Source organism: Macaca fascicularis, chromosome 3 (genome assembly GCF_037993035.2).
Source record: "Macaca fascicularis isolate 582-1 chromosome 3, T2T-MFA8v1.1".
NCBI classification, from domain to species: Eukaryota; Metazoa; Chordata; class Mammalia; order Primates; family Cercopithecidae; genus Macaca; species Macaca fascicularis.
In genome coordinates, this window is record NC_088377.1 from 193293992 (window position 1) to 193320113 (window position 26122).

At 43.0% G+C, this 26122-nt stretch overlaps 1 protein-coding gene across 13 annotated transcripts in view; it reads left to right on the top strand.

Moving 5' to 3' along the window:
• The first annotated feature begins 5468 nt into the window (after positions 1-5468).
• GALNT11 (polypeptide N-acetylgalactosaminyltransferase 11) overlaps positions 5469-26122 on the top strand; it is an 81469-nt gene continuing 60815 nt past the window's right edge. For 5 of the 13 annotated variants that reach the window (XM_045388084.2, XM_005551229.4, XM_074036422.1 and 2 more), the window contains exon 1: positions 5469-5613. Coding sequence is in view for 1 of the 13 variants with exons in the window: in XM_065541111.1 (XP_065397183.1) it covers positions 5562-5613; positions 6127-6262 (188 nt within the window). In the remaining 12 variants the exon portion in view is untranslated. Of the gene's footprint in view, positions 5614-6122; positions 6263-11367; positions 11411-26122 lie in introns of all 13 variants that reach the window. The other 8 variants (XM_074036420.1, XM_074036423.1, XM_065541111.1 and 5 more) reach the window with 3 other exon arrangements.

Here is a 26122-nt window from a genome sequence, read left to right on the forward strand (position 1 = left end):
TTCTTGGCCCATATATTATACTTTTCCTGTTTGTAGAAAGTCATTTAAAAATTAATCATAATAAACCCATGCGTCTACTAAAATTATGATAAAATGCAAAACAGGCCAGGCGTGGTGGCTCACGTTTGCAATCCCAGCACTTTGGTAGGCTGAGGTGGGCGGATCACGAGGTCAGGAGTTCGAGATCAGCCTGGTGAATGTGGTGAAACCCGGTCTCTACTGAAAATACAAAAACATTAGCCGGGTGCGGTGGCGTGTGCCTGTAATCCTAGCTACTCGAGTCTAAGGCAAGAGAAGTGCTTGAACCCAGGAGGCAGAGGTTGCAGTGAGGTGAGATCACACCACTGCACTCCAGCCTGGGCGACAGAGTGAGACTCCGTCAGGGAAAAAAAAAAAAAACAAAAAACAGAACACGGGCTCAGTGGCACATGCCTGTAATCCCAGCTACTCGGGAGGCTGAGGCACAAGAATCGCTTGAACATGGGAGGCGGAGGTTGCAGTGAGCCCAGACCAAGATTGCACCACTGCACTCCAGCCTGGGTGACAGACTCTGTCTCAAAGAACAAACAAAAAGCAACATAGAAATCCTGTAACTGAAAAAATAAAAGAGAATTATAGTAGTATAAATATGGAGTTTTTTTTTTTTTTTTTTTGAGATGGAGTCTCGCTCTGTCGCCCAGGCTGGAGTTCAGTGGCCGGATCTCAACTCACTGCAAGCTCCGCCTCCCGGGTTTACGCCATTCTCCTGCCTCAGCCTCCCGAGCAGTTGGGACTACAGGCGCTCGCCACCTTGTCCAGCTAGTTTTTAATTTTTTAGTAGAGACGGGGTTTCACCGTGTTAGCCAGGATGGTCTCGATCTCCTGACCTCGTGATCCGCCCGTCTCGGCCTCCCAAAGTGCTGGGATTACAGGCTTGAGCCACCGCGCGGGGCCTGGAGTATCTTCTTAAAGCCACAACTTTTTTATAGTGTTGAAGTTTGAGAATATATATGTGTAATATATATAATTATATGTAATATATAAATGATATATATGCAACATTAAAAAATATGTATATTTTTTCTGGTAAGCATAAAGAATGGATGCTGTAAATACCAACTTTCCCAAAAGCAAAAGATAAGAGTATTCTCTTTTCTTAAAAGCCATGAGCCTAATATTAAGTCTTAGTAGATAACACACATAAGTCCTAGAAATTGTTTAGCATGTCCCTTGGACAGTATCTTCTTAAATATTGCTTCAGTTGACCCTAAAAGAAAAATCAGAATTAATATCCAAATATTTGGCGTGATTAAAGGGAAATTGATACTGGCCTATAGGTGGCAATTTTTTGTTTTTGTATGGAAATTAAAAAATCTAATTTGTATTCTGAAGCTAGTTGGAAAGTATCTGGTAACCTGCTTAAGGTTTTTTACAAAACAGTTTTTGGTATGATGGAATGCTCAAACAAGTTTTTTTTTTTTTGGAGACAGAGGCTTGCTCAGTCGCCCAGGGTGGAGTACAGTGGCCCAATCTTGGCTCACTGCAAGCTCCGCCTCCCTGGTTCACATCATTCTCCTGCCTCAGCCTCCCGAGTACCTGGGACTACAGGCGCCCACCACCATGCCCGGCTAATTTTTTGTATTTTTAGTAGAGACGGGGTTTCACCATGTTCGCCAGGATGGTCTGCGATCTCTTGATCTCGTGATCCGCCCGCCTCAGCCTCCCAAAGTGCTGGGATTACAGGCGTGAGCCACCGCGCCCGGCCATCAAACAAGTCTTAAATTAAGCCCAGGAGTTCTGTAACTGAGACATCCTTCTAGGAATTTATCCTAAGACACACCTGTATGAAATAATAACTAAGAAGAGCTGACATTTGCTGAGATTTTACTATGTTTCATACTCTGCTGTAAGTCGTCTGCATGGATCATCTCGTTTCATTCATACAACAACTTTATGAGTTCTGCTATCCTCATTTCATAGATAAGAAAATGATGGTTAGAATTTGCCCAGGTTAAGGTTGCCCTATTTGGCTAATAAAAGCACAGGATGCCTGGTTAAAACGTGAATTTCAAATAGACAATAACATTTTACTGTACATATGGCTATATTTTGAATGTATCCTCCGTGATTCATGTTGAGACAACTGACAATGCAACAGTGCTACAGTTTGAATACCTTTTATCCCCACCAAAATTCATGTTGAGGCTTGGACCCCAAGATAACAGTGTTGAGACAGAGGAGGACCTTTAACAGGCTTTGGAGTCATGAGGGATCAGCCCCCATGAAAAGATTAATGTAGTCACTGAGAATTCCCAGTCTCTTGGGACTGGATTAGGTACCTTGAGAGCGGGTTGTTAATAAAGTAACATTGTAACATTGCCCCTTTAGCCAGTGCCCGCTTCCCCTTCGGTTCTCTGCCACATTATGATGTAGCACAAAGCCCTCACCAGCAGCTTACCAGATATGGCTGCTGGATCATGTACTTCCCAGCCTCCGGGAGAGTGAGAAAACAAATTTGTTTTTAAACCACCTAGTCTCAGGTATTTTATTACAGCAGCACAGATGAAGACAAGCCTCTCACATATTGCATAGGATCACAAAACTATTGCATCACAAAATTATTCTTAATCTGAAATTCCAATTTCAGGCCACCCTGTATTTCATCTGGCAACTGTATCCAAGGACAAACAATAACACAGCCCTTATATGATCCTAATCAGCCTGGCCTCAAAGATTGTGTTTAACCAGAATGATACACTGAAAAGAGCATTTTAGTGTCATTCTGTATGATAGTGAAAAATTGGAGCTAACCCATAGTGAAAAATTGGAGCTAACCCAAATCCTCAATTATGAGAATAATGGTTAAGTAGTTATTGTACATTAATTACGTAGAATAGTATTTAAAGTAATAGATATAAACAGATGCATCTCATACTCATCAGATTGGCAAATATTTAAATATCTGATACTATCAAGGGTCAGGAGAAGATGCATTAATGGAAATTTACATGCCCTGATTATATCCTAGAGCATGATTTCAAATGTTAATTTGTGTATAAGTCACCTGGAAATCTTGGTAAAAATGCAGATTTTAATTAAGTAGGTGGAGCACAAGACTCACCATTTCTTTTTCTTTTTTTTTTTTAAAGGAAAGAAGTTTAATTTACTCCATGTTCTGCCAGCTTAACAGGAAGCATGTCTAGGGAGGCCTCAGGAAACTTACAAGCATGGCAGAAGGGTAAGCAGCCACCTTCTTCATGAGGCAGTAGGAAAGAAAATGAAAAGCTCAGGGGAAACTGCCATTTATAAAACCATCAGATCTTATGAGAACTAACTCACTATTACAAGAACAGCGTGGGGTAAACTGCCCCCGTGATTCAATCACCTCCCACAAGGGCTCTCCCTCAACACCTGGGGATTACATTTCAAGATGAGATTTGGGTAGGGATACAAAGCCTAACTATATCGGTCTGCCCCTGGCCCCTCCCAAATCTCATGTTTCTTTCACATTTCAAAACCAATCATGCCTTCCCAACAGTCCCCCAAAGTCTTAATTTATTCTAACATTAACCCAAAAGTCCAAGTCCAATGTCTCATTTGAGATGAAGCAACTCCCTTCCATCTATGATCCTGCAAAATCTAAAACAAGTTAATTACTTCCAAGATACAATGGGGGTATGGGCACTGGATAAATGCTTCCATTCCAAGTGGGAAAAATTGACCAAAACAAAGGGGCTAGAGGCCACATGCAAGTCCTAAATCTAGTGGGGCAGTAATTAAATCTTAAAGCTCCAAAATAATCTCCTGAAGACTCACCATTTCTAACACACTCCCAGGTGACGCTGATGCTGCTTGTTGCTGGACCACCATTTGAGTAGTGAGGCCCTAAAGCTCTGGTCTTCAAACTCTTTTGCTTGAGAATATACTAAAATAATAATAAGGTTTAAATATAAGAACTTAGTATCCCCTTATACATGTTTAAGGTGATATTTAAAATTTTTCATTACTAGTTTAGGTAGTTGGAAGGATTCCTTTCTGGCAACATATTTGTGTAAATAAACTTGTTATACACTTTTAAATATACTTAGTAGACTTCGCCCTAGTTTGCCTGCCACTGCTGTGAATAGTTTCTGAGGGAGGTCCCAGCAGGACTGATTCCCAGTGAGGCTTATTTGATATCATACTATGTATATTTTACATGATCTGCAACCATGGAAGGAAACTGGGCAAAGATACATGTGTGCTCTCTGCACTGCCCTTGCAAGAGAAACTCACACCTGAAATATCTGTCAATTTCCAGTCAAGACACAAACATGGTACAAGGGGTCAAAAGCATTCAACTTGGCACCCAGCAGCAGTTCTCTTTGGCTGAGGGGAGTGGCCACAGGACTCAGCTGGGGGCCATCAGCTGCCTACACACCCAACAACTGGAGAAATGAGTCCTCCGTCCTTAAGGGGAAACCTGGGTGGCACAACATGGCACCCCCTACACCCTGACAACCCCATGGGGTATTTGGCAGGGCCCGTTATTCAGTGGAAGATGGGCTGGGGAATGTGGTTAGCTCAATTCAGCTCAAGGCGGCCACTACTTTGGTTCAGGTGCTGCTCTTTAATTTATATGGGCTGTAGAATTTCCTCCATTGCTACACGTGTACCCCATCAGACTTTCATTGTGAAGCAATGAGTTATTTTAAAAAGTTTAAAAATACTCTTAACCAAGTGGGGCTTATTTCAGAAATGCAAATAAGATTAACATTAAGATATTCTTCAATATAACTTGGCATTATTGGTCACAGATGAATGCCTACTCCACTTTTCTTAAAAATTGCCAAATTCCCCTTTACGGGATTTGTATACATTGCACTCTTATCACCAATGTATGAGTGTTTTTTCACAACTTCTCTCTTTACATTTTAATCAACATTTTCTTCTATCACAAGTGACATTTAACGTCTTTTAGTATGTTTAAGGGCATTTGTCTTTTTTTTCACTTATGGGATCTCGCTGTATTGCCCAGGCTGGAGGGCAGTGGCCACTCACAGGCGCGATCCCACTACCGAGCAGCACAGGAGTTTTGCCCTGCTTGGTTCCCCCCTCCTTGGGGAACCTGGTGGTTCCTGCTCCCGGGAAGTCACCACACCGATGCGGAACTCGGTGTCGCCGCGTAATGGGCACAGCGCATACAGCGCAGAGCTCCCGGGCTCAAGCGCTGCTCCCGCCTCAGCCTCCGGAGTAGCCGAGGCCACAGGCAGCGCATTTGTCATTAACGGAGTCTTTCGAGACCGCGGGCAACAGACAACAGGGCCTAAGCCACGCGCGTGCGCGAACGCTCGGTACGACTCAGCGGGCGGCGGCCGGTGACGTCAGGGCAGCGAGAGGTGACGTCACCACGGAGCAGGGGCGGGGCCGCCTGACGCGCGGCGCTGGGCGGAGACGGCGGCGCGGGGACTGGGCGAGGGCCCTGGGCCTGAGGAGGCGCGGCCGCCAGTGCGCCCGGCGCGTGCGCGACGCCTGGCTGCTCGGCCCCTAGGTAGTTCAGCCCGCCGCCGCTCTTGGGGGTCGGACTGGGGCTGGCGGGAGAGATGCCGCAGCCCGAGTTCCGGAAGGCGGCGATCCTGGGCTGCGGGCAACGCGGTGAGTACCCGCTCGGCGGCGCCCTCCTTCGCGCGGTCTCCCCGCGCCCCTCAGCACCTCGAGAGCTGCGGCGGCGGCGCGCGGGGCCTGGGCAGGCTGGGGGCAGCGCCGGGGCAGCGCCTGACTCCCCGCGGGTCCGGGGCTCCCGCACGCTCCCTGGGCGAGGCTGGTTCCTCGAGGAGACGCCGCTGCCCCCGCGCCTCCCCCGGCGTCTCCTCAGGCGGGTCCGCGGTGTGGGGAGCGAGAGCCAGGGCGCGGGCCTGGTTTTCGGGCATTTCGGACGGAGGCACACCTGATTTACAGCCTCCCGCAGCATTCCCTAAAATGAAGTCCAGAGCAGGGTTGTCCACTTTTTAAAATTAAAAGTGCCCAGAAATAGAACATTTCACACATACACAAAACTAGGGAGAAAAGTGTGAAAGGAAAATGAATCTCGGGACCCCAGATCGCTAAGCCAAAGTCAAGCCGGGAACTGCGTCAGGCAAACCTGCTCCTGTTTTATTCCTAAGACAGCTGCAGAGCTAAAAAGCCACACAGCTCCCTCACCGTTTGCCCCGGAAGAAATTGGCTGTGGCCTCCACATCTTTACCCTGAAACAGTTGCGTCGAATTTCACCCTGGCAGTGGAAATGGACAGCTTGTCTTCGCAGGTGAGGGACAGGGACAGACCGCCAGTCATCCCCCTGCCCACCTGAGACAAATGCATGTCTGATGGCTTCACGTGCCCTGTATTTATGTAAAAATGCAGGTTTACTGAGCCAGGCTAAGGCACAAGTAACTATTCCTCTGCCCGCCCCGTCGGGTAAATTGCGTATTCAGTAGAAGGCAGAGCAGAGGCTCAAAAGAATGCAGCCGTTTGTCTCATCTGCCCGTGACCTGGAAGCCCCCACTTCGAGTTGTCCCGCCTTGCCCGCCCAATCCAGTCTATACCTGTGTTTGATTGAAGTCTCAAATGTTCCCCTAAAATGTATACTACTAGGCTGTGCCCCCACCACCTTGCGTACATGTTCCCGGGATCTCCTAAGGGCGGTGTCATGGGCCATAGGCGCTCATATTTGGCTCAGAATAAATCTCTCTACAAAATTTGTTTTTAATTTTTGTGGGTACCTAGTGGGCGTATGTATTTATAGGTACATGAGGTATTTGATATGGCGGAGAATGCCTAATCACATCAGAGTAAGCGGGGTATCCATCCCCTGAAGCATTTATCCGTTGTTAGTGGTGCAGACAATCTGCCAGGCTCTTGTATTGGTTGGAACGCGACAACGTGCCAACAACCCCGACACCAGGAGGCGGTGTGGAGCAACACGCTGTTTTAACAAGCGCCTGGGGGCAGACGGGTTTAGGTCTAAAATGGCCTCAGCCCCAAGTGAGGCGTGGCAGGGGTTTTATAGTCCTCTGTAAACAGGAAGTGTCCCAATCTGACGTGGCTGCTGCGTAGTAGTACACGCTGGCCTCCCTCTGGATCTTCAGGGCGTATGTGTCTTCCCGCAACCTCTCTTCCTGCTTCTGTTAACTTGCTGACAGCGCGCTGCTGGCGCAAGTGTCCTTGCACCTTGGGACTGGGCTTGAGGAGGGAGGAATTATTCATTCCCTTAAGCTTTCAGGCTTGGGGGAAAATCTTTGACAACCCAGTGATACCCTTAAAGTTACTTTAAAATGTGCAATAAAGTATTGTTGACTGTAGTCATGCTGTTGTGCTATCAAATACTAGATCTTATGCATTCTATGTAACTGTATTTTTGTATACATTAACTGTCTCTCCCCTCACTCCCTTCTCAGAATCTGGTAACCGTCATCTAGTCTCTCTCTCCATGAGTTCAGTTGTTTTAATTTTTAGCTTCCACAAATAAGTGACAACAGGCAAAGTTTGTCATTCTGTGTGCCTGGCTTATTTCACGTAACATAATGACTTCCAGTTCTGTCCCTGTTGTTGCAAATGATGGGATCTCATTCTTTTTTATGGCTGAATAGTACTCCATTGTGTATATGTATCATCATGTTTTCTTTATCCATTCATCTGTTGATGGACATTTAGGTTGCTTCCAAATCTTGGCTATCGTGAATAGTGCTGAGTCATGTGGTAGCTCTATTTTTAGTTCTTGGGGAACCTCCAAACTGGTCTCCATAGTGCTTGTACTAATTTACATTCCCACCTATGGTGTATGAGGAATCCCTTTTCTCCACATCCTCACCATCATTCATTATTGCCTGTCTTTTGGATATAAGCCATTTTAACTGGGGTGAGATGATATCTCGTTGTAGTTTTGTTCTGCATTTCTCTGATCAGTGATGTTGAGCACCTTTTCATATGCCTGTTTGCTATTTGTATGTCTTATTTTGAGAAATGTCCAGATGTTTTGCTCATTTTTTAATAGGATTATTAGATTTTTTCCTATAGAGTTGTTTGAGCTTCTTGTATGTTCTGGTTATTCATCCCTTGCCAGATGGATAGTTTGCAAATACTTTCTCCTGGTCTGTGGGTTGTCTCTTCACTTTGTTGTTGCCTTTGTTGTGTAGAAGCTTTTTAACTTGATGTGATACCATTTGTCCATGGATGCTTTGGTGGGGTATTACTACAGAAATCTTTGCCCAGTTCAATGTCCTGGAGATTTTCTCCAGCGTTTTCTTTTAGCAGTTTCATAGCTTGAGGTCTTAAGTCTTTAATCTATTTTAATTTGATTTTTGTGTATAGCGACATTACGGGGTGGGGTTGAGGGGTTGTCTTTGCTCCCAGAGCTCCCAAAATGGTGGCGGGCCGCTTGCAAGATGGTGGCAAGCCTCCTGTTCTCTGACCTGGGGTTCTTGGCCTCATGGATTCCAAGGAATGGAATCTTGGGCCATACGGTATTATAGCTCTGATAGAAGCCGTGGGTCATGGAAGAGAACCGTGGAACCCAGTGACTAGTGTTCAGCACGATTAGGACGAACCCGGGCACTTAGCCGTGCAGGAACAATGGCAAGCCTTTAGCCTGATTGGGAGCAGCAGTGGGAGCCTCGCTGGACACCCTGCCGGATCTGGAGGGATGGAAGTCAGTGGCAGGTCTGCGACAGTGGCAAACAGCAGTGGTGAATGGCGAGCAAAAAGCTCAGCTTGTGCTGTAACAAATATGGACCAGAAGAGAGTGCAGTTGCAAGATTTAATAGAGTGAAAACAGAGCTTCCATACAAAGGGAGGGGACCCAAAGAGGGTAGCCGTTGCTGGCTCGAATGCCTGGGTTTATAGCACAATCATTGTCCCTCCCTCTGTGCTCTCAGGCAATAGATGATTGGCTATTTCTTTACCTCCTGTTTTTGCCTATTAGCATTTTAGTGAGCTCTCTTTACTACCTGATTGGTCGGGTGTGAGCTAAGCTGTAAGCCCAGTGTTTAAAGGTGGATGCGGTCACCTTCCCAGCTAGGCTTAGGGATTCTTGGTCGGCCTAGGAAATCCAGCTAGTCCTGTCTCTCAGCGAGACATAGGGGTCTAGTTTCATTCTTCTGCATATGGATCTCCAGTTGTCCCAGCACCATTTATTGAAGAGACTCTCCTTTTCCCAGTGTATGTTCTTAGCTTCTTTGTCAAAAATGAGTTCACTGTAGATGTATGGATTTGTTTCTGGGTTCTCCATTCTGTTTCATTGGTCTGTGTGTCTGTTTTTATGCTGATGCCATGCTATTTTGGTTACTGTAGCTCTTTAGTATAATTTGAAGTTGTAATTTGGAGTCAGATAATGTGAAGTTAGGTAATGTAATTCCTTCAGTTTTGTTGTATTTGCTCAGATAGCCTAGGCTATTCTGGGTCTTTTGTTATACTATGTAGGTTTTAGGATTGTTTTTTCTATTTCTGTGAAGAATGTCATTGGTATTTTGATAGGGATTGCATTGAATCTGTAGGTTGCTTTGGGTGGTATGAACATTTTAACAGTATTGATTCTTCCAGTTGGCGAATGTGGAACATCTTTCCTTTTGTGTGTACGTGTCTTCAATTTTTTTTTTTTTAAAATTTTTTTTTTAAGATGGAGTCTTGACTTGTCACCAAGGTTGGAGTGCACTGGTGTGATCTTGGCTCACTGCAACCTCCACCTCCTGGGTTCAAGTGATTCTCCTGCCTCATCTTCCCAAGTAGCTGGGATTACAGGTGCCTGCCACCACACCCAGCTAATTTTTGTAATTTTAGTAGAGATGGGGGTCTCGCCATGTTGGCCAGGCTGGTCTTGAACTCCTGACCTCAGGTGAGCTGCCTGCCTCAGCCTCCCAAAGTGCTTGGATTACAGGCCTGAGCCACTGTACCCGGCCTATCTTCTTCAATTTCTTGTATCAGTGTTTTATAGTTTTCATTGTAGAGATTGTTGAAACCAGCTTGTTCATGGATACCCTAACCCAGCGGTGCTAGAGGAATTAAAGACACACACAGAAATATAGAGTGTACAGTGGGAGATCAGGGGTCTCACAGCCTTCAGAGCTGAGAGCCACAAACAGAGATTTACCTACATATTTATTGACAGCAAGCCAGTCATAAGATTTACTAAAAGTATTCCTTATGGGAAATAAAAGGATGGGCCGAAATAAGGGGATGGTCTCTGGCTAGTTACCTGCAGCATGAACATGTCCTTAAGGCACAGATCACTCATGCTATTTGTGGTTTAAGGATGCCTTAAGTGGTTTTCTGCCCTGGGTGGACCAGGTGTTCCTTGCCCACATTCCGGTAAACTGACAACCTTCCAGCATGGGCATCAAGGCCATCATGAGCATGTCACAGTGCTGCAGAGATTTTGTTTATGGCCAGTTTTGGGGCCAGTTTATGGCCAGATTTTGGGGCCTGTTCCCAACATGTCCCCCCTTTGTTTTGCAAAGTGATAAAAGCAAAGGCAGCTTTGTCCCAGTGAGCTACTTCTTGCAGGAGTCAGGATCTGCAGACTATACAAAGACAAACAACACAGATTAAAAGCACAATCATCATTGAAATCACAGAGCTTCCAAGTATTTTTATCCATTTTAGTGGGTTACTAGCTGCTAATCTGTCTGCAGCTCCTTCAAGCGCTCCAGTTCCTGGCATTAAGGTCACTTTTGCCTGGGATGCTTTAAATATTTGTTCTTTTAATTTTGCAACAGCCAAAGACAAGTTTGTAGAGTGTCCTTCTAGATGCTTTTTTATTCTTTCCTAAATTTTGATATTATTAAGAGCTATTAATAATTTCCACAAATCCTTATGTTCAGCTCCTACAATGGGCCATATCATTTGAGGCTGAGGTGCCACTGTACTGCCATGGTTCCAGATAATAGGAACTCTTGCCGTACTTTACCATTTCTACCATCTGACTGTTTTGTTCAGACCAGCTGAACATAGTGTGGCCGTGGCACACAAACTGAGAGGTGCAATTCAAACTAAACATCCCCTAGGGGACCAGTTAATTCCATAGGAATTGCTGTGCAGCACCTCTGCCTGTTCTCCAATGCAGTTTTCCTAAACAAGTCCATTCACTTTTTCTGGCCAGGTTCAATTTTGTTTACAAATAGGTTTTTGAGGGTGGTATGCCTCAATTATAGGAGCAGATTCATTATGGGAAATACTGAGATCAGAAAGCATGTGTAACTGTGTCGTAGAGTGATTACATCCAGGCATTATTGCTAGCCACGATGGATAAATATGCCCAATAAGTATAACTGTTTTCTCTGTCAGCCCTTGTTGAAGGAATACTCACGGCAATGGTGATCACTGCTATCATAGATATCATTAAATTACTTATTTGACTGGTTGTCCCTCCTTCCTCAGGTTTTCTTCCGCCATCTGTGACAGCTTCTTCATCTGTCCCCAGGTGGGTGGCTGTGTTTGATGGGTGTTGCTCGTGACAGTTGGGGTCCTCCTCAGTGTCAGTCTTGACGTGGCTGCAACTGGGGGTCCTCAGGATCCTCCCAGAATCTCTTCCTCAGCATCTGGCTTGTGATAAGGTTTCAGGTGTCTTGATGGTATCCAAATTGGCTGTTGATTCGGTCTTGTAGAAACACAAGCATAACCTCTACCCCAAGTTATTATTTTACTTATTTCCCAACTGTTTGTTATTGGGTCTCTCCACCAAACCAGTTCAAAAATTGAAACAGTTTTGTTTTAGGAAAATGGTTATCGAGAAGACCCACAAAGTCAGCTAAATGGGTTTGCCAAGTAAAACTATTTATAAAAGCTTGCTGTATTTGCACCTTCGTGAGAGGGACAGTAATTTTTTCAGGATCATATCCATGTAATTTAACAATCCGAGTTCTCCCATTTCCTATCATATCGCTATTATAGTAGCAATTTGATCCAAATAAGGAGTTAGAGTCTGTGAATTAGTATGTGGAAGAAAAGCCATTCTACTAAGTCCACCTCTTGGACAGTAACAGTAGTAGGTGAATGCTGAGTTGGAAAAATTAGCAAATCTAGAGTCTTCTCTGGATCTATTCTATTTATTTGAGCTTTATGGACTTGCATTTCAATCAGCTGTAACTCTGCCTCAGCTTCCTTTGTTAACTACTGAGGGCTAGTGAAACTAGGATTTCCTCTAAAGATAGAAAATAGATTACTCACGGCATAGGTAGGAATGCCTAGAGCAGGTCATATCCAATTGATGTCCCCTGGTAATTTTTGAAAGTCATTTAATGTTTTCAGTTGATCCCTATGTTTGGCTACTTTCTGTGGCACAATGGTAGTGTCATTTACTAAGGTCCCCAAGTAGGAGTAAGGAGTAGTAGTCTGAATTTTGTCAGGAGCTATAATTAAGCCAGCAAAAGAAATCGAATTTTGCAAATGATCATAACATTGGAGTAATATTTCTCGAGTGGGGGCAGCACAAAGTATATCATCCGTATAATGAATAATGTAACATTGTGAACATTTTTTACCAGTAGGTTCAGTTGCTTGTCCTACGTACCTCTGGCAAATTGTTAGACTGTTTAACATGCCTTGTGGCAACACTTTCCAGTGAAAACGCTTAGCAGGCTGTTTACTGCAGGAATTGTAAATGCAAACCATTCACAGTCCTGCTCAGCTAAGGGGATATTGAGGAAACAGTCTTCTAAATCTGTGACTATTAAAGGCCAATTTTTTGGAATCATAGCAGGAGAAGGCAATCCTGGCTGTAATGTCCCCATAGGTTGTATAACTGAATTAATGGCTCTTAAGTCAGTTGACATTTTCCATTTACCTGATTTTTTTTTTTTTAATTTTGAAAACTGGAGAATTCCAAGGGTAAAATGTTGGAGCTATGTGTCCCTTTTCTAATTGTTCAGTAATTACATCTTCTAAAGCCTCCAGTTTCTTTTTACTCAGCGGCCATTGTTCTATTCAAATTGGCTTATCTGTTAACCATTTTAAAGGTATAGGTTCTAGAGGCTTAACAATGGCCGCCATCAAAAATGATATCCTAAACCTTGGCGAGAACTTTTTCTTTCCCCTTGAAGCGGTTCCTTCAAACCTTGGAAATTTTTTCCTAGTCCCATACCAGGGACATACCCCATTTCATGCATCCTATGTTGACTTTGAGGGCTATATAATTGCTCTGGAATTAGAACTTGTGTTTCCCATTGTTGTAATAAATCTGTTCTCCATAAATTTATAGGTTCAGAAGTTATAATTGGTTGAATAGTCCCAGGTTGTCCATCGGGCCCTTCACAATGCAAAATATAACTACTTTGATATACTTCAGGGGCTTTACCAACTCCAACTATGTTAAATTGAGTGGGTTGAATTGGCCAGGTGGATGGCCAGTGCTGTAGAGAAATGATTGAAATGTCCGCTCCTGTATTTACCAAATCTTTAAATTTCTTTCCCTGAATAGTTATTTCACAGGTAGGATGTTTATCAGTAATTTGATTCACCTAATAAGCCACTTTGCGTTGTTTGTTTGTGCTTCCAAATCCTCCTGTTTGTTTAATTTCACTTTTCCACATTTCCACATATGGCACAATTAGGAGCTGTGCTATGCACTCTCCTGGCTCTGCTTTCCAAGGAACAGAAGGAGATATAACAATTTGAATTTCTCCATTGTAATCTGAATCAGTGACTACTGTTTGTATTTGTACCCCTTTTAAATTCAAACTGGACCTGCCTGGAAGTGATCTGGTCGTTCCCGCTGGCAAGGGTCCGCAGGCTCCTGTTGGGACCTTCTGTAGGGATTCCCCGGGCAGAAGACTCACAGCTTTTGTGCAGCACAAATCTGCAGCACTGCGGCTGTGGCGGGAGACAACATTGTGTAAGGGTGAGGGGATGGCCTGAGCCGGAAATGCCCTGGTTGGAAACGGGGCTGGGGACTGGCCCCTCATGGCGTTTCCCAAATTTAAAAGGAAAAGGCTCAAATGTAGCTATAGCATTTCCCTGTTTATCTGGGGGGTGTATTCTAACAGGGAACTGCCAAGCCTCTAAATCACCCTCTCATCTATCTTGCTGAATTCCTGCCTGAATGGAACTGAGAGTGATTGCTTGAGACGCTGCTCAGTCACTGGGGCAACTACTTTTTGCCCAGGGTCCTCTGGAAAAGAAAGATCTGGAGGGTCAAACTACTCTTTTTCTTCAAAATAATGCGGGGGTGCAGAAGGGTAGGGATGAACCTCTCCCTCCTTTGCTGCCCTTAGCTTCAGCTGGCAAACAAACCTGCTCTTTTACTTTGTTATACTCTCCTTCCTCCTCATGATCAGTGTGAAAAGGTTCCAAGGTGGAACGAACCAGAGCCCACACTTGTCCCATTGTTACCCTGATGCTTCTGAGCTCCCCTTCTCACCACGGGGACTGCTTAAGAGTATTCGGGTGTCCAGTACTTAGTTCTATGTTCTCCAACTGTTGCTCTGGTGACCCTTTGACCTGGGTTCGAGCCCCACGTGTGGGCACCACTTGCTGAGACCAGCTCAGTCATGGAGACCCTAACCCAGTGGTGCTAGAGGAATTAAAGACACACACACAGAAATATAGAGTGTAGAGTGGGAAATTAGCGGTCTCACAGCCTTCAGAGCTGAGAGCCATGAACAGAGATCTACCCACATATTGACAGCAAGCCAGTCATAAGATTTACTAAAAGTATTCCTTACGAGAAATAAAGGGATGGTCTCTGGCTAGTTGCCTGCAGCATGAACATATCCTTAAGGTACAGATCACTCATGCTTTTGTTTGTGGTTTAAGAACGCCTTAAGTGATTTTCCACCCTGGGTGGACCAGGTGTTCCTTGTCCTCATTCCGGTAAACTGACAACCTTCCAGCCTGGGCGTCAAGGCCATCATGAGCATGTCACAGTGCTGCAGAGATTTTGTTTATGGCCAGTTTTGGGACCTGTTCCCAACAGTTCACTTGGTTAATTCCTGAGTATTTAGTTTTATTTGTGGCTATTGTAAATGGGATTACTTTCTTGATTTCTTTTTTCAGATTGTTTGCTGTTGACGTAGAGAAATGCTCTGATATTTGTATGTTGATTTTGTATCCTGCAACTTTACTGAATTTATCGGTTCTAATCGTTTTTTGGTGGAATCTTTAGGTTTCTCCAAATATAAGATCATATCATCTGCAAACAAGGGTACTTTGACTTCTTCCTTTCCAATTTGGATGCCCTTTATTTTATTCTCTTGTCTGATTGCTCTAGCTAGGACTTCTAGTACTGTGGTGAATGACAGTGATGAAAGTGGGCATCCTTGCGTTCTAGATCTTAGAGGAAAAACTTTCAGTTTTCCCCAATTCAGTATGATACTAACTGTGGGTCTATTGTATATGGCTTTTATTATATTGAGGTATGTTCCTTCTATACCGGTTTTTTGAGGTTTTTATCATGAAGGGATGTTGAATTTTACCAAATTCTTTTTCAGCATCAATTGAAATGATCATATGGTTTTTATCCTTCATTCTGTTGATGTATCATATCAATTGATTTACTTATGTTGAACCATCCTTGCATCCCTGGGATAAATCCCACTTAGTCATGATGAATGACCTTTTTAATGTGTCGTTGAATTCAGTTTGCCAGTATTTTGTTGAGGATTTTTATCAATGTTCATCAGGGATACTGGCCTGTAGTTTTATGTTTTTGATGTGTCTTTGTCTGGTTTTGGTATCAGGGTAATATTGGCCTCGTAGAATGAATTTGAAAGTATTCCATCCTCCTCTGTTTTTTTGGAATAGTTTGGGTAGGATTGGTATTAGTTCTTCTTTAAAAGTTTGATAGACTTCAGCAGTGAAGCCATTAGGTCTTGGGGTTTTCTTTGCTAGGAGACTTTTTATTACAACTTTGATCTTGTTACTTGCTATTTGGTCTGTTCAAGTTTTGGATTTCTTAATAGTCCAGTCTTGGCAGGTTGTATGTGTCTAGGAATTTATCCATTTTCTCTAGATTTTCCAATTTATTGGCATATAGTTGCTCATAGTAGCCTCTAATAATCTTTTGAATTTCTGTGATATCAATTATAATGTCTCCTGTTTCATCCCTGATTTTATTTATTTGGGGCTTCTTTTTTTCATTGTCTGGCTAATGGTTTGTCAATTTTGTTTATCTTTTCAAAAAATGAACTTTTTGTTTCATTGATCTTTTATATTGTTTTCTTCATTTTAATTTCTTTTATTTCTGCTCTGATCTTTATTATTGCTTTTCTACTAATTTTGGGTTGGTTTCTTCTTGCTTTTCTCCTTGCTTTTTCTGCATCTTTAAGATGCATAATTAGGTGTTTTATTTCGAGTTTTTCTACTTTTTTTTTGATGTAGGTGCTTACTGCTATAAACTTATTGCTCTATAAACTTACAAACTTATAAACTATAAACTTATAAACTTATGCTTATATAAACTATAAACTTATAAACTTATGCTTATATAAACTTATAAACTTATAAATTTATAAACTATAAACTTATAAACTTATGCTCTATAAACTTATAAACTTCTTGCTTATTGCTCTTAGTTTTGCTTTCACTATATCCCATAGGTTTTGTTTGGTATGTTTCCATTATCATTTGTTTAAAGAAATTTTAAAATTTCCCTCTTAATGTCTTCATTGACCCACTGGTTGTTCAGGTGCATATTGTTTAATTTACATGTGTTTGTATAGTTTCCCAAATTCTTCTTGTAGTTGATTTCTGGTTTTATTCTGTTGTGATCAAAGAAGATACTTGATATAATTTCAGTTTGTTTGAATTTTTAAAAACCTGCTTTTAGACCTCAAGGATAGACCTAACATATGGTCTATCCTTCAGGATGATCTATGTGTTGAGGAGAAGAATGTGTATTCTGCAGTCATTGAATGAAGTGCCCTGTAAATATTTATTAGGTTCATTTGGTCAGTAGTACAGATTAAGTCTGATATATCTTTGTTGATTTTTTTGTCTGGACGATCTGTCCAGTGCTGAAAATGAAGCATTGGGAGTCCCCAGTTACTGTATTGGGGTCTCTCTCTTTAGCTCTAATAATATTTGCTTTATGTATCTGGGTGCTCCAGTGTTGGGTGCATATATATTCACAGTTGTTATAGCCTCTTGCTGAACTGACTTCTTTATCATTATATAATGACCTTCTTTGTCTCTTTTTACAGTTTCTTCTTGAAATCCATTTTGTTCAATATAAATATAGCTACTCCTGCTCTTTTTTGGTTTCCATTTGCATGAAATATCTTTTTCCATTCTTTTGTTTTCAGTCTGTGTGTCTTTATAAACATACTTTATAGGTAAAGTATGTTTCTAGTAGGCAACAGGTTGTTGGGTCTACTTTTTTCTCCATTCAGCCACTCTGTGTCTTTTGATTGGGGAGTTTAGTCCATTTACATTCAGTGTTATTACTGATAAGTAAGGTCCTACTTCTGCCATTTTATTATTTGTTTTCTGGTTGTTTTGTGGTCTGCTTCCTTCTTTCCTTCCTTCCTGTCTTCCTTTTAGTGAAGGTGATTTTCTCTGGTGGTATGTTTTAATTTCTTGCATTTTATTTTTTGTGTATCATATGTTTTTAGATTTGAGGTTACCATAAGGCTTGAAAATAGTATCTTGTAACTATTTTAAACCAGTGGCAACTTAACACTGATTGTCTAAACAAAGAGACAAGCAAAAAGAAAATTAATAAAAACTACATGTTAGCCGGGCGCGGTGGCTCAAGCCTGTAATCCCAGCACTTTGGGAGGCCGAGGCGGGCGGATCACGAGGTCAGGAGATCGAGACCATCCTGGCTGACATGGTGAAACCCCGTCTCTACTAAGAAATACAAAAAACTAGCCGGGCGAGGTGGCGGGCGCCTGTAGTCCCAGCTGCTGGGGAGGCTGAGGCAGGAGAATGGCGTGAACCCGGGAGGTGGAGCTTGCAGTGAGCTGAGATCCAGCCACTGCACTCCAGCCTGGGCAGCAGAGCGAGACTCCGTCTCAAAAAAAAAAAAAAAAAAAAACTACATGTTGGCCAGGTGCAGGGGCTCATGCTTGTAATCCCAGCACTTTGGGAGGCTGAGGTAGGTGGATTACTTGAACTCAGAAGTTCAGGACCAGCCTAGGGGCCGGGCGTGGTGGTTCATGCCTTTAATGTCAGCACTTTGGGAGGCCGAGGCTGGGGGATAATTTGAGGTCAGGAGCTTGAGACCAGCCTGGCCAACATGGTGAAACCCTGTCTCTACTAAAAATACAAAAATTATCTGGGTGTGGTGCCACACACCTGGAATCTCAGCTACTTGGGAGACTGAGGCAGGAGAATCACTTGAACCTGGGAAGTGGGAGGTTGTAGTGAGCCAAAATCGCACCATTGCACTCCAGCCTGGGCGACAAGAGGGAGACTCCATCTCAAAAAAATAAACAAAAAGACCAGCTTGGGCAACATGGCGAAACCCCATATCTACAAAAAATACAAAAATTAGCCGGGCATGGTAGTGCACACCTATAGTCCCAGCTACTTGGGAGGCTGAGGTGGGAGGATTGCTTGAGCCCGGGAGGTTGAGGCTACAGTGAGCTGTGATTGCGCCACTGCACTCCAGCCTGGGCAACAGAGTGAGACTGTGTGTGTGTGTGTGTGTGTGTGTGTGTGTATGTGTGTATGTGTGTATGTGTGTGCGTGAGTATGTGTACCCTGTATATGTAAATATGTAAATAAATACATTTTAACTTCATTACATTTTAACAACGTCTGCATTTTAACTCCATCCCCTGCTTTTAAACTTTTTTTGGTTTCTGTTTATATCTTATTGTATTGTCTATGTCCTGAAAACTTGTTGTAGTTATTATTTTTGATCAGTTCATCTTTTGGTCTTTCTACTCAAGACATGAGTGACTCACACACCACAATGACAGTATTCTAATATCCTGTGTTTTTCTGTGTACTTGCTATTACCAGTGAGTTTTGTACCTTCAGATGCTTTCTTATTGTGCATTAACATCCTTTTCTTAAATCTCTTTCAAAAAGAGATTTAAGAACTCTCTTTGGCATTTCTTTTAAGATAGGTCTAGTGTTGATGAAATCCCTCAGCGTTTGTTTCTCTGGAAGACCTTTATTTCTTCTTCATGCTTGAAGAATATTTTTGCTGAATATGCTATTCTAAGATACGTGGGGAAGAGAAAGAGAGATCAGACTGTTACTGTGTCTATATAGAAAGAAGTAGACATAAGAGACTCCATTTTGTTCTGTATTTGAGATGCTGTTAATCTGTGACCCTACCCCCAACGTTGTCCTTGCAAGAGACATGTGCTGTGGTGACTCAAGGTTTAACGGATTTTGGGCTGTGCAGGTTGTGCTTTGTTAAACAAGTGTCTGAAGGCAGCTTGCTGGTTAAAAGTCATCACCATTCTCTTAATCTCAAGTACCCAGGGACACGTACACTGCCAAAGTTCGCAGGGACCTCTGCCTAGGAAAGCTAGGTATTGTCCAAGGTTTCTCCCCATGTGATGGTCTGAAATATGGCCTCGTGGGAAGGGAAAGACCTGATCGTTCCCCAGCCTGACACCCTTGAAGGGTCTGTGCTGAGGAGGACTAGTATAAGAGGAAAGAAGGCCTCTTGGCAGTTGAGATAGAGAAAAGCATCTGTCTCCTGCCCATCCCTGGGCAATGGAACTCTGTTGGTGTAAAACCCGATTTGTTCTGTTTACTAAGATGGGAGAAAACCGCCTTAGGGCAAAAGCTCTTTATGCACTAAAAAGGTTTATGGAGATGTTTGCATATGCATATCAAACTTTTCCTTAAACTCACAGAGATCTTTATTCATATGTCTTACTGCTGACCTTCTCCCTACAGTGATCCTATTATCCTGCCACTTTCCTTTTTCTAAGATGGTAAAGATAACAATCAATAAATACTGAGGGAACTCAGTGCTGGCGTGGGTCCTCTGTATGCTGAGTGGCCGTCCTCTGGGCCCACTTTTTCTTTCTCTATACTTTGTCTCTGTGTCTCATTTCTTTTCTCAAGTCTCTCCTTCCACCTAAACGCCCACAGGTGTGGAGGGGCAGGCCACCCCTTCAAGACAAAAGTTTTTTCCTTCAGCACTTTAATTAAATATGTTATGCCACTCTCCTGGCCTTTAAGGCTACCATTGAGAAATCTGCTGCCAGATGTATTGGAGCTCCCTTATATGTTACTTGTTTCTTTTTTCGTGCTGCTTTTAGGATTTTTTCTTTTTTTTTTTTTTTTTTGAGACGGAGTCTCGCTCTGTCGCCCAGGCTGGAGTGCAGTGGCGCGATCTCGGCTCACTGCAAGCTCCGCCTCCCAGGTTCACGCCATTCTCCTGCCTCAGCCTCCCGAGTAGCTGGGACTACAGGCGCCCACAACCGCGCCCGGCTAATTTTTTGTATTTTTAGTAGAGACGGGGTTTCACCGTGGTCTCGATCTCCTGACCTTGTGATCCGCCCGCCTCGGCCTCCCAAAGTGCTGGGATTACAGGCGTGAGCCACCGCGCCCGGCCTAGGATTTTTTCTTTATCTTTGACCTTTGGGAGTTTGATTGTTAAATACCTTGAAGTAGTCTTATTTGGGTTAAATCTGCTTGATGTTCTCGTACTTAAATATTGATATCTTCCTCTAGGTTTGGGATGTTCTTTGTCGTTATCTCTTGGAACTAATTTTCTACCCCCACCTTCTGTCTACTTCCTCTTTAAGGGCTACAACTTTTAAATTTGCCCTTTTGAGGCTGTTTTCTAGATCTTGTAGGTGTGCTTCATTCTTGTTTTTTCCTTTTGTATCTTCTGACTGTGTATGTTCAAATGACCTGTCTTCAAGTTTCACTAATTCTTCTGCTTGATCTGTTTAGCTGTTAAGAGACTGGTGCATTCTTCAGTATGTTGTATTTTTCAGCTCCAGAATTTCTGCTTGATTCTTTTTAATTATTTCAATCTCTTGTTAAATTTGTCTGATAGAATTCTGAATTCTTTCTCTGTGTTATCTTTAGTTTTGTTGAGTTTCCTCAAAACAGCTATCTTGAGTTCTTTTTTTGAAAGGTTACATATCTAGCTCTCCAAGATTGGTCGCTGATGCCTTATTTAGTTCATTTGGTAAGGTCATGTTTTCCTGAATCATCTTGATGCTTGAGGATGTTTTTTGGTGCCTGGGCATTGAAGAGTTAGGTATTTATCATATTATTCACAGTCTGGACTTGTTTGTACCCATCCTTCTTGGGAAGACTTTCCATATATTCAAAGGAACTTGGATGTTGTGATGTAAATTTTTCGTCACTGTTGCCATATCTGCCTTAGATGACACCCCAAGCCCAGTAACACGGTGGCTCTTGTAGACTCATAAAGGCACTGTCTTGATGGTCTTAGATAAGATCCGGAAGATTTCTCTGGATCACCAGGTAGAGATGCTTTTTGTCTTTCCTTACTCTCTCCCAAGCAAACGGAGTCTCTCTGCTGAGCTGCCTGGCGATGGGGGAGTGGTGAAACAAGCACTGTTGTGGCCACTACTGAGATTACACTGGGGCAGACCTGAAGCCAGCACAACACCAGGTCTCAACCAAGGCCCTTGGTAACCACCGTGGCTACCGCGTATATTTGCTCAAGGCCCTAAGGCTCTATATTCAGCAGGTAGTGAAACCAGCCAGGCTTATGTCCTTCCCTTTAGGATGGCAAGGTCCCCTCAGTCTTAGGTCCAGTGGTGTCATCCTGGAGCCAGGTCTTGGAATTGGAAATGTTAGGAATCTACCTGGTGCTCTGTTCTACTGTGGCTGAGCTGGCACCCAAGCCTTCCCACTCCTCCCTTCCTTTTTCATGAGCAGAGGAGTCTCCCCCTTAGCTGCCACTGCCCTAGGTTCATGGCAAGTACTGCCTGGCTACTGCCAGTGTTCATTCAAGGCCCAAGGGCTCTTCAATCAGTTTGTAGTGAATGCTGCCAGGCCTGAGACTCTCCCTTTGGGGCAGCAGGCTCCCCTCTGGCCCAGGGCAGGTCCAGAAATACCATCCAAGAGCTAAGGCCTGGAATCAAGGACCCCAAGAGCCCGCTTGGTGCTCTACCCCACTGTGGCCACATTGATACCTAGGCTGCAAGACAAAGTCCCCTTTGCTCTTCCCTCTCCTTTTCTCAAGCAGAAGTCCCTTTCTGTAACCACCACATCTGGGAGTGTGCTGGGTCACACCTGAAGCCAGCATGTCTCTGAGTCTCACCCAAAGGCCCGTGATGAGTGCGGCCTGGCTACTACTGCTGATGGTTTGGGGCCCAAGGGCTCTTTAGTCAGCAGGTGATAAATCCTGCCAGAACTAGGTCCTTCCCTTCAAGGTAGCTGGTTCCCTTGTAGCCCAGGCTGTGTCTAGAAATGTTATCTGGGACATTTGTCCAGGTCTGGAATGGGAGCCTCAGGACTTTGCCTGGTTCCCTATTCTGTTGTGGCTCAGCTAGTGTCCAAGTTGTAAGAGAAACTCCTGTTTACTCTTCCCTCTCCTCTCCTGAAGGGGAAGGAAAGAGTCTCCCCGGAGCTGCACTGCCTGAGGTCGAGGGAGGGGTGGCGCAAGCACTCCCTTGGTGGTCGCGCTGGTGTCTTACTGGGCTGCGTGCCCCCCAAGTCCATTGGCTCCAAGCCCAGCCCAACACCGACTTGCCCAGGAATTGCAGTCTTTGTGGTCTGGACTGCTATTCAGGTTTATTTTGAATCCCAGAGCAGTTTAGCCCCCGGGGGTAAGTCTTGCTGGAACTTGAGTTTCCACCACCAGGATGGGCAATTCCCCTCTGGCTAGGGCTCCTGTAAATGCTTCCCCTGTGGGCGCCCACTGAATTCTGCCTTGTGTTGCTTTCCGCTGTGACAGAGCAGCACTGAGTCCCACAATCACTGCGCTCTCCCTCCCCAAAACACAGAGATTCTCTCTCTGTGCCACAGGGATGGGGGAGGGGTAGTGTCAGCAATTCAGGACTTTTTTATCCTCTTCAGTGCCTCTTGCAGTGATATGTTAAAACCATGTGATTGCTCACCTGATTTTCAGTTCTTATGAAGGTGCTTTTTTGTGTGGATTGTTGTTTAATTTGGGAAGATGATTGGGGGAGGCTTCCATTTGACCATCTGGCTCTTCCTCTCCTCCTAGATATATATATATATATATATATATATATTTTTTAATAGTTTGTGCCAGCTGGGATTTTGATCAGATCCACTTTTATTTGGTTGATATGCGTCTTAAGTTTCTTTTTTGATTTCTTTGCAATATGTTTGTTAAAGAAATTGGGTTATTTGTCTTGTACAACTTCATATATTTTTTAAATGCATGCTGTTCAGATAAATAGAAAAATATCAAGGCCCCCACCCTCCAGTGCTGGTAGACTTTACCTTTTGAGGGATATTAATATGCTCGTGATGGACTAGTTTTGCTTATTTTTACCATAAAAGAAGATTTGGTCTGGCATTCCTTTCTGCTTCACATTATGAGAACAGTTGGTTGGTTGGTTTTCCAAACATAAAATGGTATTATAATTTGGAATATGCTTTTCATACTACTGTGCACTCACCAAAATATTCTGGTATTACTCCCTCAGTATGTATCATTCAAGCTTTTCAAGTTAAATGTCATCAAGCTGTAGGTGTCTGTTCTTCACTTCTGACAATTTCTTTGCTGTTCCTTGTAAAAAGTTCTACTGCACTTTTTGTTGTGGTAAAATATACAGAATGTAAAGTTTATCATTTTAACTATTTTTAGCTGTATAATAAAGTGGCATTAAGTCAATCACAGTGTTATGTCACTATCACCAGAACTTTTTCATTACCCCAAACGGAAACTCTGTAACCATTAAGCAATAACTCCCCATTTTCCCAGCCCCTTTCTGTTTGTGTGAATATGCCTATTTTAGATACCTCATATAAGTGGAATTGTATGGTATTTATCCTGTTGTGTCTGATTTACTTCACATAATGTTTTCAAGATTCATCCATGCTGTAACATGCATTATACTTCATTCTTTTTTATGGCTGAATAATATTCCATTGTGTGTATATATCACAGTTTGCTTATCCATTCATCCTCTAGGATATTGGACTGTTTCCACCTTTTGGCTATTGGGAATACTGTTGCTGTGAACATGTGTTCACAGGCATCTGACCCCTGTTTTCAATTCTTTTGGGTATACTGTATACTCAAAAGTATATTGTATATGTATATGCTATATATTTATACAGTATACCTATATATAGTGGAGTGGCACTGCTGGGTTATATGGCAGTTCCATGCTCAACATATTGAGGAACTGACGAACTCTTCTTCACATTTTAAAAACTGCTTTCTTAAAGATCTTCTTACCTTACTAGTTGCTAAATCTGATGGCTCTACCTCTCTTCTCACCTGTCTTTGTTTCTCTATAAATCTTTGTGGCACCTCACATTGCTGTCGATAGACCCTCTAATTATTCTGCTTTGTGGTTCTTCTCAGGCCCTTCCTGGGTTCTTCCTCCTCCACACAGTCCTTAAATGTGCACGTTCCCAGAGGTTCAGTGCTTGCTCCCTAACTCATTTTGCTGTCTTCGTTACTTAAACTCTCCTTTGCTGTTATTTTCCTGTAACTTAAACTATCCTTTTGGTTTTAAACACCTCTCTCAGGCTTACATTTGAACTTGAATCTCATGGGCATTTCCATTATCAGTGTTCTTTTTAATGTGACATGTCTAAAACAACATTCATCTTCTGTTAATCCTCTCAAGCCCATTCTCTCCGTGGTCCCTGTCACTGAGGCTTGAAAGCTGTGTATTGATTTCATTATCTGTTTGTCCCCTGGGGGCCCATGCCCTGTACAGTTGATGAGTGTGGGCAGTTCTGCTGGTCCTCCTTTGCACTCACTTTCACAGTTCTAAATCACGCTATGAGAGCCTCTTACTTGAATTTTTCTAACTATATTTCTTGGTTCTAGATTTTTTTTTCCCTCTGTTCCAAATCATTTTACACACAGCTGCTAGAATTTTCTCGAAAGACAATACCCCTTTTGCGTGCAGAACAAGTTAATTCTTTTCATCCTCAGCATCAGAGCCCCTTCCTGTCTTCATATAATTAATTACCTTCCAGTAACCTTATCTTGCGCTGTGATTCATCTGTAGTCATTATTACAGCCAACCATTCTACTTGCTTTTCTCTTTGGAAAACTGAAAATGTACAGGTTGCAGTTGTCCAAGACTTGAACTTTCTCCTTGAAATATTTCAGTATTTGGCCACTGGAATTTTAATCCTTAAAGCCAACACTTAAATCTCAAGTTACCTCAGAAGTCATCTGCAAGTGTTTCATGCAAAATTAATGTCTCCATCCTCATTTCCATATAGTTTGCTTATATCTTTATTGTAGCACACTTCGAAGTTTGCTTCAGGATATGCTAAAGTTTTCCACCCAATTTATTGTTTCTTTGTGATTTTTTTTTTCCCTAGAGAAAAAGATTACTGACCAAAATGTGTAATGGTTTCTAAGGCGTTCATGATGTTGTCAGACTGCTTTTTAAAAACTCTGCACTTTGGCTGGGTGACTCAAGCCTATAATCCCAGCACTTTGGGAGGCCAAGTTGGGAGGATCGCTTGAGGCCAGGAGTTTGAGACCAGCCTGAGCAACATAGTGAGACCCCTGTCTCTATAAAAATAAATAAATAAACCTTGCAATTTATAATTTCATCATTGATAAGTATATCATGTAACTACTATGCTTTGAATGTAAGTATTTAGAAAAACTTTTCTAGTTTGTGTTAGAAAATAGTATCTTATTTTTTTTTTTTTTTTTTTTTTTTTGAGAGGGAGTCTCGCTGTGTCTCCCAGGCTGGAGTGCAGTGGCGTGATCTCGGCTCACTGCAAGCTCCGCCTCCCGGGTTCACGCCATTCTCCCGCCTCAGCCTTCCCAAGTAGCTGAGACTACAGGCGCCCGCCACCACGCCCGGCTAGTTTTTTTTTGTATTTTTAGTAGAGATGGGGTTTCACCATGTTAGCCAGGATAGTCTCGATCTCCTGACCTCGTGATCCACCCGCCTCGGCCTCCCAAAGTGCTGGGATTACAGGCTTGAGCCACCGCGCCCGGCCAAAGAAAATAGTATCTTATTTTTATTTGCTTGTTTTTGCTAATTATTGAGACTGAAGACTTTTCCAACATATTTCCTTGTTTGTTTCTCTGGTGAAGTCTTTTTTATATACTTGTTCCACT